The 15870-nt window shown below is 31.6% G+C and overlaps 2 protein-coding genes across 2 annotated transcripts; both read right to left on the bottom strand.

Annotated features, from left to right (window-relative positions):
- Positions 1-5474: 5474 nt before the first annotated feature.
- On the bottom strand, positions 5475-7583 carry LOC18014554 (CRIB domain-containing protein RIC10). Its single transcript, XM_006396592.2, has 5 exons — positions 7299-7583; positions 6807-6873; positions 6347-6450; positions 6115-6214; positions 5475-5697 (listed from the first exon to the last, which is right to left on the bottom strand). The coding sequence occupies exons 2-5, from the start codon at positions 6862-6864 to the stop codon at positions 5492-5494; spliced, it is 468 nt and encodes a 155-aa protein (XP_006396655.1). The 5' UTR covers positions 6865-6873; positions 7299-7583; the 3' UTR covers positions 5475-5491.
- Positions 7584-8892: 1309 nt separating this feature from the next.
- Positions 8893-14730, bottom strand: LOC18014545 (vesicle-fusing ATPase). Its single transcript, XM_006396591.2, has 21 exons — positions 14412-14730; positions 13905-14000; positions 13742-13823; positions 13607-13657; positions 13287-13457; positions 12939-13093; positions 12746-12854; positions 12399-12498; positions 12253-12308; positions 12002-12067; positions 11848-11930; positions 11511-11644; positions 11083-11293; positions 10634-10765; positions 10478-10538; positions 10333-10392; positions 10195-10253; positions 10001-10088; positions 9718-9840; positions 9507-9572; positions 8893-9371 (listed from the first exon to the last, which is right to left on the bottom strand). The coding sequence occupies exons 1-21, from the start codon at positions 14585-14587 to the stop codon at positions 9228-9230; spliced, it is 2223 nt and encodes a 740-aa protein (XP_006396654.1). The 5' UTR covers positions 14588-14730; the 3' UTR covers positions 8893-9227.
- Between the last annotated feature and the right edge of the window lie 1140 nt (positions 14731-15870).

The raw sequence follows: 15870 nt of genomic DNA, 5'->3' as shown, positions 1-15870 counted from the left end.
GGATAAATCTTAGGAAATAAAAGATTGCGTCCAGATAATAACGGAAGATTTCCGAATCCTTTTACTTGCGGAAAAAAGGAGAATATTTCGTGAATATTCCTTTTTCGCCAAAGCTTATTCCTTGCGGATCAAGCTGAACCTTCCAGTATAAATAGACGCCCTCTTCTCTCATTCTAAATCATCGAATTCTCGAATACACAAAACACACAACAAATAATTCTTTCCAGCAAATCCCTCTTGTCTTAATATCGTAAGTGTCTCGAGAGCTATACCGTAATATTTTAGTTCGTAGATTCTATTACGGGTGTTGCGCAATAGTCTCATCACGGTTGTATCCTGGGATTCAAAAATCGCAAACAAACTGTCACACATTACGGGCGATTTATTGAGTTAAGAAAAGAGATCATATCTCAACTCCGTGTTTTCGTCTGTTTTCAATCGGTTTTCTAACTCTCGTTTTAATCTCTTACCTTAACATATCGTTTATAAAATTACTATTTTCTATTCGTGATTTCAATCGGATTTTCTCGGTCTTACAACATGAAGATTGTGGAAGTTGAAGATTGAAGAACGACTTCACGTTCTCAAGCTCAAATGGCAGATCCCAAAAAAAACATTTTACAGTATTTGGATCACAATAATTAATATAAATTTTATTCATAATAATGAATATTTTCTATCACATTCATCACATAAAATAGTATATGCATAAAATTAATTTGTTAACGAACTAAAACAAAAATCATGAAACAGGTTAACAAAAAAAAAAATCGTGAAACAGGTTTACAAAAAGAAATAGAAGGAAAAAAAGATCATAGGGTCAACTGGTCAATACTTAATCGAACTTGAGAGATGAGGATAGCATTGACATAACTCAACCACATATATATTTTTGTATGTGTTATATATAGATCTAAAATTTAATTCCACCTCTACGATAGTGAAAGATACCGAAGATAGATAAGAATGGAGAAATAGCACGAATCCAAGCTTCGCGACTAAAATAAGTTATGGAAATATAGGTAAAATTAACCATTCAAATGGACAAATCACTGTGTAACGTTTGGGATATATATAAAGATTGTGATTTTAGAAAGTGATTCTTAAAATGTGATCACCTTTGCGAATAATAAACGTATTCTAAAATATATATATATATATATATAGATTTTGTAGGTGTGATTAACATGTACTAACACCGCATATATGTTCAATACACATTTGTCATGTTTATTTGTCCAACTGTCCCGTATTTTCCTAACTATAAATTAACAAATACTGAACATTTATATACTCTTTACAGTTTACAATTAAAAGATGTGTATCGCCATTTCTTTTCTTTTTTTTTTTGAAAAAAAACTCTTTTTTTCAATGAAACTCTAAATGTCATAAAAACTTTATAAATTAATACTCAATAAATTAATAAATATTATAAATTAATAATTTTTCATAATTTCGAGTTGGATCAGTTCAAAATATGATACAATTCGATAAGATAATAATTTTAACAAAATTCCTATATAAATATATGGTCATATTATTATCATAAATTAATAATTACAATAAATAAAATTTGATATAAATATATAAGTGAGATAATCTACTAAAATATGAATTTAGTAATAGTTTTTGTTTATTTAAATTGAAGTTTTCATGGAACTCATTTTGTATTTTTCTTTTTTTAAATATTATAAACTTCCAAAAAAAACTTTTTTAAAATATAAAATTAAGAAAAAAATATTTTTTTTATTTAAAATTCATAAATTAATAACTTTATAATTTAATAAAATATCAAAGTCTAAACATTATTAATTTATAAAGTTTTTACTGCAGAAAATAGATTTGCTAGGCGTAAGAAGGTTAGAAATAATTGTAAGATTATCATTTGTGGTAAAACATACCATAATTAAAATAATAGTAAAACTCAAAGAAACGACGGCGTACCGGTGTCCCTTCCGGTACTGATGAGTGATGCACATTGCAAAGTGCAAACATAAACGGCACACATTGTACATATGCAATAAACTGTAGAATATTCATTCAATCACTGAGAAGTAAACGACACGTAGTTCAACAGTTGAAAACGTTAAACGTTGGATTAGAGGGGTAATTTAACGAATGTCGCAAGGGTAGTTAAGTAAATTAACTGAAATGAAACGCTTGGAGCAATGGGGACGTCACCTTCAAATAATTAGCTAGTGGGAAAGAGTGCTACTGTTACCCACCAACAAACTCATTTATTGTCTCTCAAATATATTGTTTTCAATTTTTCTCTTCAATTTTCTGATGAATTTTCATCTTTTTTTTTTCCTTTTTCCTTTCAAAATTTCAAATTCTGTTACATCGCGTAATTATATAAATACTATAAAATAATAATTCTCTGTCAAAAGAAGTAGTAATATTTGTGTTTAGAGAAAGCAAAGTTTTCTGTTGACTTAATATTTATATAGCACATTTTGTAGGAAACAAAGCTTATGTAATTTAATGACCATTTTGTTTTGTTGGGTATGAATAGCTAACCGACGGCTCCTGACTCGCTATACCCTTTTGATTTTTGTTTTTATTAAGCGAATGGAATACTTTAAAACTTCAAAGTCAATATAAAAAAAAAGAGATTATAACAAAATGAGGAATAGAAAAGCCATTTACTGATAGTCTGAAACTGCTATACACATGGGGCCGAATCATTTAATTTTATTTAGTAACATTTCAGTTTATGTTGAGATTTATCTGGCCCCACATTTTCCATCTTGAATTATTATTTTGTTTTTATTCGAACTTTGATTTTGTTTAATGTAGACTTTATAACAAATTCCTTTTCGCCTCTTCATTAATTTTAAAAGTAAAATTTGGAGAAAATATGCTATATTTATAAGTGTAACTACCAGTAACTATAGTAAAAGATTCTTTTTTTTGCCCAGTAAGAGACCTTAAGTTATATATAATTAAGAGTTAAGACTAAATAAAGGTAGACACTTTTAAAGTCCTAAAAATGCCCTCTTTTTAAAAATGCTGGATTAGAGGGCCGTGACTTGGCCCAATTTTTAGATATTTAGTTATCCTTCTATGCTAGGTTGGTTTAACATATGTGTAGTTGCCGATTGGTTCACTTTATAAATTTATATATTCTAGTATATAAATGTCAATGTATATGTCGGAGACTGAGTTGCGATATGCACTTACAGAAATCAAGAGAATCTTTCACATTTGCTTCCTATTCCTTAGGACTTAGGAGTGCCCCCTCAGTTACATAATAAAATTGTTTTAAAATCAATTTTGGTTTCTTAATTGTTAGGGTCCCTTAGAGCATCTCCAACACAGATCCTTATTTTGAAGGTGACAAATCCTTAAAATGAGAGTTTAAGGGTGCATTGCTCCAATGGTAAAATTTCAAATCCATTTTAAAAAAAGTTTATATTTTACATTAAAGTCCTCAATTTTCATAATTATTAACTATAATGATAGAACTTTCATAAATAAATATAAAATACATAAAACAAGTTATATAAAATAAAAAATTACACAATAATAAAAAAACTATATATAAAATAGAAAATAAAACACACATAATCAAATTATAAAGTTACATGAAAAAACATCAAAATTATTCAACAAAACCATTACCATAATGCTCCTATATATGATCAATCAAAGCATATAATATTTCTTTTAATATTGGTAATTTTAATATTAATTTTTTTGTATTTTATTTGATTTTTATTAATGATGTTTAAATTTATAAAGAAACATTTTAAATTTAAAAGATATCTAATTGTATGGACTAAAATGAAAAGAGAAACAAAAAGTAAGTTTATTAATAAGATATATAATTGTATGGACTAAAATATAAAGTAAATAGTGTTTTAAGGGTCTGAATAGTGGATCATCAAATTTGAGGTTTCACTATTCAAAACCTCAAAATTTGAAAGTTTAAGGATTGGGTTGGAGCACAGATTTTTGGTTGATCTTCATAGTTTGTTGTTTAGTGCTGGTTAAAAAAAGTCACAGGTTCACGCAGTGATGGGGAAAAATGGTTTAGGGAAGAGCACATTTTCTAAGGTGAGCTTTTCGACTGCATCTTAACATGATTTTTGAAACCAAAATCGTAGGAGAAAGAGAACAGAAAACATTTTTTTTAGAAACCCATATGGGTTTTTTTCATTGAACAGATTAAAATTAAAAGTCTCTTATCAAAGTCTTTTATCCCAAAATAATAATAAACAATTGTCCTAGAGACCCATTTTGGTCTCACCGATAATCATGCTCTTAGAGCATCTCCAATGTATTCTTCTATTTTTATCTCCAAAATAGAAGAACTGCAAAATAGAGTTGGATTTCTCTCTAATGTATTCCTCCATTTTCAACTCGAAAAAGAATATTCTAAATATATTCTTCATTTTTATTTTATTATTAATTACTAATAATGCATTTTATTTATAAAAATTACAAATGAACCCATTTATTTGTTTCAGTTAAAACTTCTATAAATTATAATATTATTTTAAAAGTTAACTATTATAATATACAAATAATACTACACACCATTTAAAATAATAAAACAAAGTACATTTTAATTTTATATATTTCTTATGTATTTTTAATTTTATGTTATTTCTAGTTTCAGTTAATCTTCTTATATTTTTATCTTTTTATTTTAAAATTTTAAATCTATCTATCTTTAATTTTAAATTAAATATATATAATATAAATGATTAAATTATAAATAAAAAATATACTTTTAAGAATTAATGGAAAGTAAATGACTATTTTGAAAATAAAAAACTTCACATGCAAAATGGAGTTGAAAATGGGGTTACTCCATATTTGGAGGAAAAAATGGCATTTCTCTATTTTACAGGTGAAAATAGAGTACGGTTGGAAAGCAATTTCCTTCAAAATGGCATTTGTAGAAAGAAATAGAGTAGGGTTGGAGATGCCCTTATTGTTATTGTCTACAACTCCTACACCAATTTGGAGTTGTTCAGATTATACAAACCTACATACTACAAATAAAAATTAGCTGCGGTTCGAAAAAAAAGCATCTTCAATTCAATGATATAAATTGTTTCAAAATCGAAATTTGGCCATTCTAAAAGTTTTGTTTTATAAATATATCACAAAACGAGAGGGATATTTTTTATAAAAAAAATAGTGTGCAAGTGTTAACCTGTATAGCAGTAATTAACCAAGAGATTAACGTTTTTATACCAAATATCTATTTTTTTTAAAAAATATATTGCTGATGGTTGATCGGAACTTAATAATTTGAGGACTCATCAGTTTCACCACTTTCACACAATTTTCTTCCTAATTCTCTCTAAATTTACATAAAATCATTCAAGCTCTGAACACTACAACATGTCTATACATATATGAAAAACAAAAAAAAAAAGAATCAGCAAAAATGCATACGAAACTCCCTAAAGTATGCACAAAGGCAAAGACGATCAAACTTTTGATTTTTTTTTTCTTGGACATATTATTATATATTCTAGATTAGTCTTGATACTGTTGATTTATATGAGGATTTAGATAAAATAGATGATCTTGAAGATTTTGGAGATGATGATGAAGAATATGACTTCTTTCTTTTACTACTTTTCGTGTTGTTAACTTTTGGTAAATTTATTGGAGGAACTGGAGGTACATCTTTAAGTGTATCTGATATTGTTCGCTGACTCGATCCTAGATCAAAATCTGCATATACAAAAAACAATATAGTGTAACGAATTTAGTATAATCAAAGAATTGTTAAGAAGACATTAGATGACCAAATTTCTATTAGAATAAATGGATCGACAAACTTAAATTTAAACACAGACATATACTAAAATGGACTAATATACAAAAAAGGTTTTGAATCTAAAGCTTATATAACTATAATATTTTGGTGCCGGGGGGTTCATTCTCAGGTTTTAAGATACAAATATATAACCAGTGTCCATCTCTTATGTAAAATGGGGAATAAACAAAAGCATCATCCTATTTAAGAATATGCAAAAAGTTGGATTGAACTAGATTTATTTAGGAGCCAATTCAAATTATAACTTGAAAGCACACAAATAATTGAATAATCAATAAAACGAAAATGGAAAAGGAAAAAAAAAAACTTACCAGTGGAAGAAGAAGTGAAAAAAGAAGTAGAAGGTCTTGCATTACTAAAAGATGATGGTCTTGGAGATAAAACCTCAGCTCCGACCTTAAACTCAGTCATCTTCACAAAAAATACAAATATCCATAGATTAGCTATAAATAACTTATTTACATTTTTAGTTTTACTTATTAGAAATTATAATTTCCCATGTGTATTGGCAAAGAAAACAGAAAAAAAAACTAAAGAACTTACCCAACCAGGAGCACTACCAGAGGAACCTTCCCAGCCAATATGAGCCACATGTTTTACATCAGTTGGATACCCAATTTCTATTTCATCACTTTCTTTCTCCACGCCTGAAAGATAATAATAAATTTTTACCTCATATTGCATGTATTAGTTTCTCTTTTCTGAAACATAAGAAAATATCCCTAAAACAGAAAATTACATGAAACAACCTTAAGATATTATGTGATGGCCATTTTGTATAAACGATTAGAAGTTATTTATATATAAAAAAAACTTTGTGGAGGCAAATATTAGTATGTAATATACCCATTTCGTATAAGTGACCATTGTTACATCACAAACAAAATTTTAAAATATGTTGATGCATATGATTGGATCTAAAATAATATTTCCCTCGTAGTAAATGTTAAAAAAATATAATTAGCACGAGGAGAAGATAAATGAAGATACATTTGAAGATTACCAAATATTTGAGAGATACATTTGAAGCCTTTGTAGATGCCCTTCATTTTCATTGCCATGGTGAAGACCTGAACAAAACCGCAGACTTATCACGCAAACTTGTCTTGGATTATCGTTCCGTAAACTTGATTAGCGGAAAAATATGGATGATTAGAAAGCCCAACAACAATCTCCTCTCTCCCACTTCAAAATTTTTTTTTTCTTATCAAGAAAATTAATAAAGTTTCAGTATTTACTACTTAATCATATATTCATATTTACAACAAAAAAAAGGAACAAGTAAATAAAGACCGATCGTAAAAGCTAAAGATATAGAATGCATGTGATATATGAACAAGTTTTTTCCATGGAACCAGATTGGAATTAGTGGTTTTGCGACTAAAACTTTTATTATAAGATCTAAGCGTCAAAACTAAACTTATAGAAAGCACATTAACGCTAGTTTTGTTGAATGTCTAGAAAAAGTAGTACACATGACTGGAAATAAATTTACCTGCAATCTTAGAGATTTGTCGGATAAAAAATGATAAAAACAAAAATAGAAGAATAGAGAAACAGCTTCTGTTTTGATTCTATGCTTCTTTCATCTTTTAAAGAAGCCTCTCTTGATAAATCACAAAACATAATATGTACAAAAGGAATCTTAATGAAAAAACATTATTGCTCACTAAATTATGAGAAAAGAAGAGTTTCAAAAGAGAGAAGATCGATGGTGAAGGCCAAGGGAAGAAGAAGACGATGGAGACTCAGTCAGGCTTAAAGTAAGAGATAAGTAAGTGGATCACCATGAAAAGGCATCTACACATATATAGTTAAACAAAAATATTATAATAGGAATGTTTCAAGATGCGATATAATCACTAATCAATGATTAGCTTGTCCATATATATATATGACACACAGTATGAGGAGCAAAAATAATGATAAGTCACCAGCTAAAACTTGATGCGGATTTAATTAACTACTAACTAATTAGTTTCATAAGAATTAACCAAATAAAGAGATTTATTATCTGGCGTTGGGTGTTAATCTGGGGTTTTAGACCACTTTTATATAGAGCTAGAGACAACTGTACAAGTTTTTGATGCATGCATATTTAATTATGCAAACTGAGATTTCATCATATTTGTTGAACTCACGTTTGTCTTTCAGCTTTCTTGCAGATATAAATTTCCTAACTGGACGACAAAAGACAAATCTCTTTATTATAATTATTATATACTATAATTACTGCAGCCAATCCGTGGATATCCTTGGTTTCTTTCACAAACATACTTCTGTAATATAACATTTGGAATACGTATCCTAGAATGAAAAATTTGATTCTTTAGGTTTATAATCAGACAAAGATTTCATATATACATGTTAAAAAATCATTTTAAAACAAATAAATAGTAGACAAAAAAAGATACTGATCTAGCAAGTTGTTAAGAAAGTAACTTTTATACAAATGAGCAGCTGCCAACTCCAAATTCTATTGGAAAATACTAAATCTTTCTAAAGAAAGTTATTAGAAAATACTAAATCTTTCTAAAGAAAGTTATGTTAAGTTTTCTGAGCTTTCAATTTAAAACTAATTGACGATAAGTGGAGCAAGTTCCTTATATATTAGTATTAGTCCCTTTAAACTTTCGATGTGGGATTCTAATAAATTACAACTATTCCGATGTCATGTTTTAACACAGTTTGCATTCTCGAATAGATGAATTTTTACATGATCCCAACCGTGAAGACCACAAGTGAAAAGACATACATGGATAATACACTCATCAGAAAAGGTGTGAAAGGACTTAGTCTAGATTTTTAGTTGTTTTTTATTTCTAAAAGTTGATGACGAGTCTGGATGAAAGACGAGAGAATATACAAACCAATATTGTCGAGGAGGTTCTTGAAGAATCAAGTACCGAGATGGCTGAAAAAACTACCACCAAAGAGAGAAATCAACCATCATATCGAGTTGGAATTCGAATGTAGCACTCGCCAAGGCTCGTATCGTATCAAGTTAGAAATCGACCTTCAATGTCCGTTCTTGATCTGTGTGTCCCATTTCCGTTTGATTAGTTAGGAGAGTTAAGTAAAACGAAGACTTTTTAGAGGAATTCTCTAAGAATATCACTAAAAATCACCGTGTTTTACAATAATCACATAAATTTTTAGGATGACTTCTCTCGAGTTAGAAAAGAAGGTGAGTAAGAAGAAATGAAAACAATATTGTTTCACTCACCAAAAGAAGCAAAAGAAGAATGCAGCAAAAGGAGCACTTCTCAGTTCCAAACCTCCACCAAAATACATAAAAAAATCCAAAAACTAACCAAAAATAGGTAAAGTTCCTACTTTTCAAAAGCTCCAAGAGAAGGTCTTTATAAAAAAGGGCAAGCCAATGAAGCATGAGAAAATAGACTTATATGGGAAGTTTTTTTTTTCAGAATCGGACGACGTCTTGTAGGCAATCAAAGAAATGAGTGATCTTAATTTTGTCTCTCCCGGCATAGATAGCTTCTGCAGATCCACCGTCTTCTCCTTGCGCCGCCATCTCGATTAGCATGTAAAGCTTCTTGATTGGCATCTGCGCCAAAAAGAGAGTATAAAACCTTGTTAACACATATAACAAAAAAAAAAAAAGAAAAAATGTGTCGAAGTAGCATAAACATAAAGATTGTTCTTCTGTTTTTGTCTGGTTTAATTTCTGTTAAAACCATACGTCATCGAGAGCCTCGGCAGCTGCTTCAACATCATCTTCGGAGAACACATTAAGCTGCTTCAGCACCTGAGGAAAAAAAAAAAACAAAAGAACGAAGAATGAAACTAAATAAATTTTGGTTTTTCAGTGTGGAATTGGGAAAATAAATTCAAAAGTCCATAGTTCGAGGAAATATATGAAGAAGAAAATGAGTTGCTTAAGACTATTTTACCTTCTTTGCGTCCTCTGTTCTTAATGTTGGAACAGAGTAAGTGACAGAGAAGGACTCACAGATACCAACAGAATCTAAGAAGGTTAGTTGACTTGTTGTCCCAAAGACGAGAAGTTTCTTCCCCTGTCAACAAAAGATTTTACCAAATCAGATTTTTTCTTCCCTTTTTTGATAAACTGAGAGTTAAATCAGAGACGGTTCAACTGTAAGAAATTAACTTGTGATGATCAAGCATAAAAGAATGTAACTCGTATACAGTATAACATAATGGTGAATGAAGGACCTTAGGAGGAAGTCGTTTGAGAAGGACCATCAACGTCTGAGAAATTATGTTTGAAAATCGAGGACCGATTGCTACGTACTCCAACAATCTGCAATATCAGAAATTTAGGTAATGATCCGAAGAAAGAAACTGAAAAAGTATGCTATAAGATTACTGAGCCAAGCCTTGAAAGGAAACATATAGCAGGTAACAACCTTTCAATATCATCAAGGATAATAATGCTCATTGGTGATTTATATGCATCCTCAAAGACCTGGTCACATTCACACCAAAACCGATTTGTCAGTGACACAACAAAATAACAAGAAGTAGAGTATTTCCAAAGGACACACCTTAACAATGTGAGCACATTTTGTGCTCTCATGAAGGCCAATCATAGTTTCCGCAGAGACCTAACAGAATATCAAATCAATATCGCACAAAGAGAAAAAGATGGAAATGTCTACATATGTTGTACACAAAAAGATGGACACTTACTATCTTAACATATGGGAAGTCACTATCGATACCTACAGTTGCAGCTAAAGCAGTTTTCCCACTGCCCAGAAAAAAAATAATAGGGTATAAAAAATCAGCAAAGGCTTACAAAACCTCAAGCCAAAAAAAATGTGGCTTGGTAAATAAGAAAGATACCTTCCACTGGGCCCCTCCAGAAGACAAGTGACTAGAGGACTTCTACTGCTAACTTTAACTTGCTCGACCAGAAGCATAGCTCTTTTGTAAATGTGGTTATGCCGATCACCAGAATCCACCATCCCATTAAGTCTACATACATGTCAAAAAGGCACTAGCAAATCAAAATCCAGAGGTAATGCAATACATGCGTACAATTGGACTGGACAGAAGTGAAACAACAATAACAATACCAGGGACCAGTTTATATCAATTAGAATTAACCCATTCCAAAATCTCTCTAACTACAATTCAGAAGTCCACGGAATTTAACTAAGCAGTCCCTAGGTAACAAAATTTAGAACTGCATTTTCAGAGCATGACTCATAGGAAAGAAGAGAATTAAGTTTGCTTTAGAACTAATATCCAAAATTGTCCATACCACACACTTAAAAAAAAAAGAACAATACCTGCAGCGCTCCAGGTCATCTGTGGAGGCTCCAAAGGCAGGCTGGACTTCATGTATTGCATGGAGAAAATCCTCCATAGTGATCTTGATATTTTCTTCTTCCACTGGCTTTGTAAGATCATCCATGCTTAATTGTCTGTTTAATGCATATGATGTAGCACTTTTAACAACACCTTCAAGCTCCGCCCCACTGTAATTTTTTGTCCGAGCAGCTGCCAGAAAATATTGACAAATCATGTCAGCGACACATTTATGCTAGTAAGTAACTAGTCAAAGATAAAGACTGAATATCTTAAATCTTCCAAATACTAAATAGAAGAAGGTTTCGAAAATATATATTTTTTTCTTTTATTCGGTGAGGTGGTGATACTGGAATTATTAAACAGGACTACCAAAGATTCCATGATTTGAAAATCTAGGAAGCCATACCAAGCTCTTGGAGATTGATATCATGACCAAGGAAAGAATTTTCCTTCATCTTGTTTGTGTGAATCTGAAGAATTTGTAGTCGCCCAGCTTCATCAGGAAGGCTTATCTCAACTTGAACCTCCAATCTTCCAGGCCTATAGTCAAAATAATAAAGATAAAGGTCTAAAGTCGCATGCGCTATTCTAAAAGTTCACGCAGCAAACAAGCTTTGGATGGTATCTTCTCAAACGAACAATATAGAAAACTAAGATATAAGAACTACTTCAAAAACTTACGGTTGTATAACTGGAGTATAAAAGAAACGGCAGAGCTATATATTACCACAAGGACAAAATACCTTAAAAGAGCTTCATCCAGCAAGTCCTTTCTGTTTGTCATTCCAATAAGCAAAACATTGTTCAAGGCCTCCACACCATCTATCTGGAAAAGAAGTGTTAGACACATCCGTGAAAACTACGAATAAACAGACATTAGCTTGATCTTTGACTGACCTTTGTCAATAGCTGGTTTACAATACTATCATGGACACCTGTCCCATCTCTGGTTGAACCTCTTGACTGAAAATCACAAAGCATACAATTTTAGAGTATTGTAAAACTCATATAACTAGCAGATCCCATGAAAAATTATCAATATCTAAACTCTATAACACGGAAGCAATGGGGCTGGTAGTCAAAACGAAAATCATACTTACAACTTCAAGTTAGCCAAATTTATTTCCTATAAATCAAAAGTGGTGTACCTTACAAATGGCATCAATTTCATCAAAAATAATGACATGCAACTCACTAGCATCACCTGAGAAAGAAAATAAGCATGCTTAATTAGCATATGAGTAAGAAAAGGAAAACACAAAAACACAGATCAGGGAAAACAATTTTTCCTTACCAAGGGTCCTTTGGTCTTGCTCAGCATCTGCAAATAAGTCTCTTACATTCTTTTCTGTCTCACCAACAAACTTGCTCAACACCTCAGGACCATTAACGATCTACTATGCCAGTAAAAGAACAACATAAGCATTAAAGATGTCGATTTCTGGAACAAAAGCAGCGAATCAACTAAGAAACTGAGTTAATCAAACAGTAAAGAAAGTAAACAGTTGTAGCAAACAATCAAAACAGAGTCTGAAACTGCCAATGTATGTATTGTGAGAATTAAACAGACAATAGCAGTTTCTCGCAACAGGCGTCCATCCAATCATGGTAATAAAGTCATCACACAGCGATCAGAAATACCTTTGGATCCTTTCCATTCAGCATCTTTCCAATTTGCCGTGCCATCAGGGTTTTTCCTGTACCAGGAGGTCCAAAAAGAAGCATTCCCTTAACGTGCTTGATCCCCAGCCTGTGAGATCAAGAAAAATAACCTTAGAAGGAAAATATATACAGAATACAGTCTAAAATATTTTGGAAGAATGAATCACAGAACCTGCTCGTGACATGAGGTGGAAATACACGGGAAGCAAAAGCTCTTCTAAATATATCAGCAAACTCTGCACCCAGACCACCTATGCCCAGCGACTCAAGGTTAAATTCCTTATGTTTAAATATATTGCTGCTAGCAGCTTCCCGTTGGTTAACAATCTGCATAAGAACGTACAAATTAAAAATGATGATACAAGATAGCAATCCACATCATTTCCATAAAAATAATAAACATCAAAAGCAATATTATATTTACTATTTCAAATTGTAGGATTGAATCATCAATTGATAGGAATTCTTATCGTAACTGATTCAACAACACGTAGCTCTACAGAATGTATAAACATCAGACCTTTATGCCACTTGCGTTTGATGCTTCAAACACAATATATGTATCTGGACAGAGCATCCCTCTTTCGATGCCATTAGATTGATTCTGACCCTCTACATCCGCACGATTGACCGTAAGAATGTAATTAGTTCCATGATACTCAAATGTCGCTTTCTGGCCTACAGTCAAGACCTGCAGCAGTGTGCATTGTTTAAATTAATCATGGTTACTATGATTTCATGAGAAACTAAAGGTCAATTAACCATATAAATGACACTCGTGTACTTTTAGAAATCAAAGATTTAACAAGACCAGAAACAGCAGAAGAAGAATCTCTCTACCTGGTTGGTGTATTTCCTCTTAAGTTGGGTTGAAAGAAGAGCAGCATCAACCTGTGAAATAATATTGTAGATAGAAATCGATTTCAATCACAGGCTGCAAAGATCCCAGGAAACACATCATAGATGCCAACAAACCTGCTCGCTTTTAGTCCCTTTCTTAACGAATTCTAACTCGAGCGTCAGCATAGCCAGCTCAAAATTTTCAGGAGGAACAAATCTGCAAGAACAAGGCCAGTCTTTACAAACCAAGAGAGTTCTGAGGCAAGAAGATTATGGTAGAAAGTTGTAGGAAAATTACCTGCTAACAGATACCATGTCACCAGTCGAAACTCTAGCATGCCTCCGTTGAATAGCATTCAAAGCAATATTTCCGTCACGGATGCTTCCATGTCCAGTAATTACCAGTTAAGTTCACAAAAAGAGAAAAGAAAAAGGAAACAGCATCTCGAAGTGAATAACACAAGGAACAATTTCAACACTTCTAAATGAAGAAGAACAAATTGAACAAATCAAACACCCACGGAGCCCAGATTTTAATCATCCATTAAACCTATAGAAGCCAAAATTATACTTGAACGACCCATGATGCTTATAGATTATTCAAACAATATAAGAACAGTTTCCTAACCAAAATTAAATTGGCAAATATCCGAATTTCGAGACCGATTCCAGAAAATCTAAATGGGAAGATGATCTATACTTAGAAAACGGGGCCAATTCACATAAACAATCAACTCATGCTATCGCATTTCGCATCAAATGGATCGTCAAATAAAGAGCAAAAAAGTGATGAAAGAAAGGATATCAGAGCGATAGAATGAAGCTGTCGGCGACGTTGGCGAGGAAGAGATCGGAACCGGGAACGGAGAACTGACGGATATCGGAAGAGGAGCAGTAAGCGAGGTTAGTGAAGGCTAGATCTGCCGATGGGGTATTGGTCACCGTCATCGTCGTGACCTGCGATCCGAAACGACCTGCCATGGCTGTTTCGATCTCAGGCGTTCAGAGTCTTTTGAATTTGTATCCTTCGCGAGGAAGAAATCGAGCGAGAAGAAGAAGAGGAAACAGATGATGACGAGATTTGAATATTTTTATTTTTGACGATTTTTTATGAGATCTTATGTTTGTCGAAATCTCGTCGTGTCCTATTTTACTCTTAGGAAAACAAAGAATTTTAAGCCAACATTTAGGAAAAATCGAAACTGAGGCAAATACTCTTACCTCCAAATTAAAAAAAAATGAAGTAAAAAACTTAAAATAATTTTTTGGAAGTTTCTTACTAGAATTTTTGATGTTGGTTATGTTACGGAGGAAATTTCCTATACAAACTGTTTTTGATGTTAGTTTTGTTTTTTCTAGATTCTGATACTAGGGGTGCTTGGTAAGCACTTTTGACTGTAAATTTTTAATTTATAGTTAACTTTAAAAACTTTTACTCTAAAAAAATAGTTCAGACTTTTAAAAAATAAAAGTCAGATTTTTTTAAGGATCTGATTGGCAAATTAACTTTAAAGGCTGTTAGAGCTTTGAAATAAAATTAAGGTTTTTAAAGTCAGGTTGTAGCCAATCAGACTTTAATGATTTTAAAGTCTTAAAAGTCATAACTTCCATCGTAAACAATCTCACAACTTTTTCTCTCTTTTTTTTAAAGTAAATCGATATTTTTTTACTAAAGCCGGTTTTTATTTTTTTTCAAAGTTACAGTCATAATTTAACAGCCAAAGTTTTTACAGCTGAAGTACAAAATTAAAATTTACAGCCACAGTTCTTCCCAATCAGACCCTAAGCTTTTTTTTAAAAATGCCGATCTATGAGTAAAAAAGAGAGAAATTGGCTGTGAGAGTTTTTAGGAGTAATTTTAAGACTTCTAAAACTTTAAAACCCCAAAAGCTTGCTCGGCTAAATTAGACTTTAATTTCTTCTAAAGTCCTCAAAGCCTTGAAAGTCAATTTGCCAAGCAAGCCCACTAGTAGTTATATTTTATTGAAATATATCTTGTGAAATAATATTTTTTTTCTTATGGAAATCAAACATCAAAAACATATTAGTGTAAATCCGTTTTATATGCAACGACCAAAACATCACATAACTCGTCGGAGAACAACTACAAGCAATGTGGAGAAACGAAGAAACTGACATATTTCAGACAAGTAAGTCCATTTTAGAAACTATTGAATCTCCTCCTCTAGAGATTGCTCAAATTTTATCTTTCGCTGCTTCTGCTCGTACTTTTATCACTGTCCAAAGGGAGAGTGCAACTCAAG

The sequence above is a fragment of the Eutrema salsugineum genome, unplaced genomic scaffold (assembly GCF_000478725.1).
Source record: "Eutrema salsugineum unplaced genomic scaffold, Eutsalg1_0 scaffold_3, whole genome shotgun sequence".
NCBI lineage: Eukaryota > Viridiplantae > Streptophyta > Magnoliopsida > Brassicales > Brassicaceae > Eutrema > Eutrema salsugineum.
This window is presented reverse-complemented; position numbering and strand designations above follow the sequence as displayed.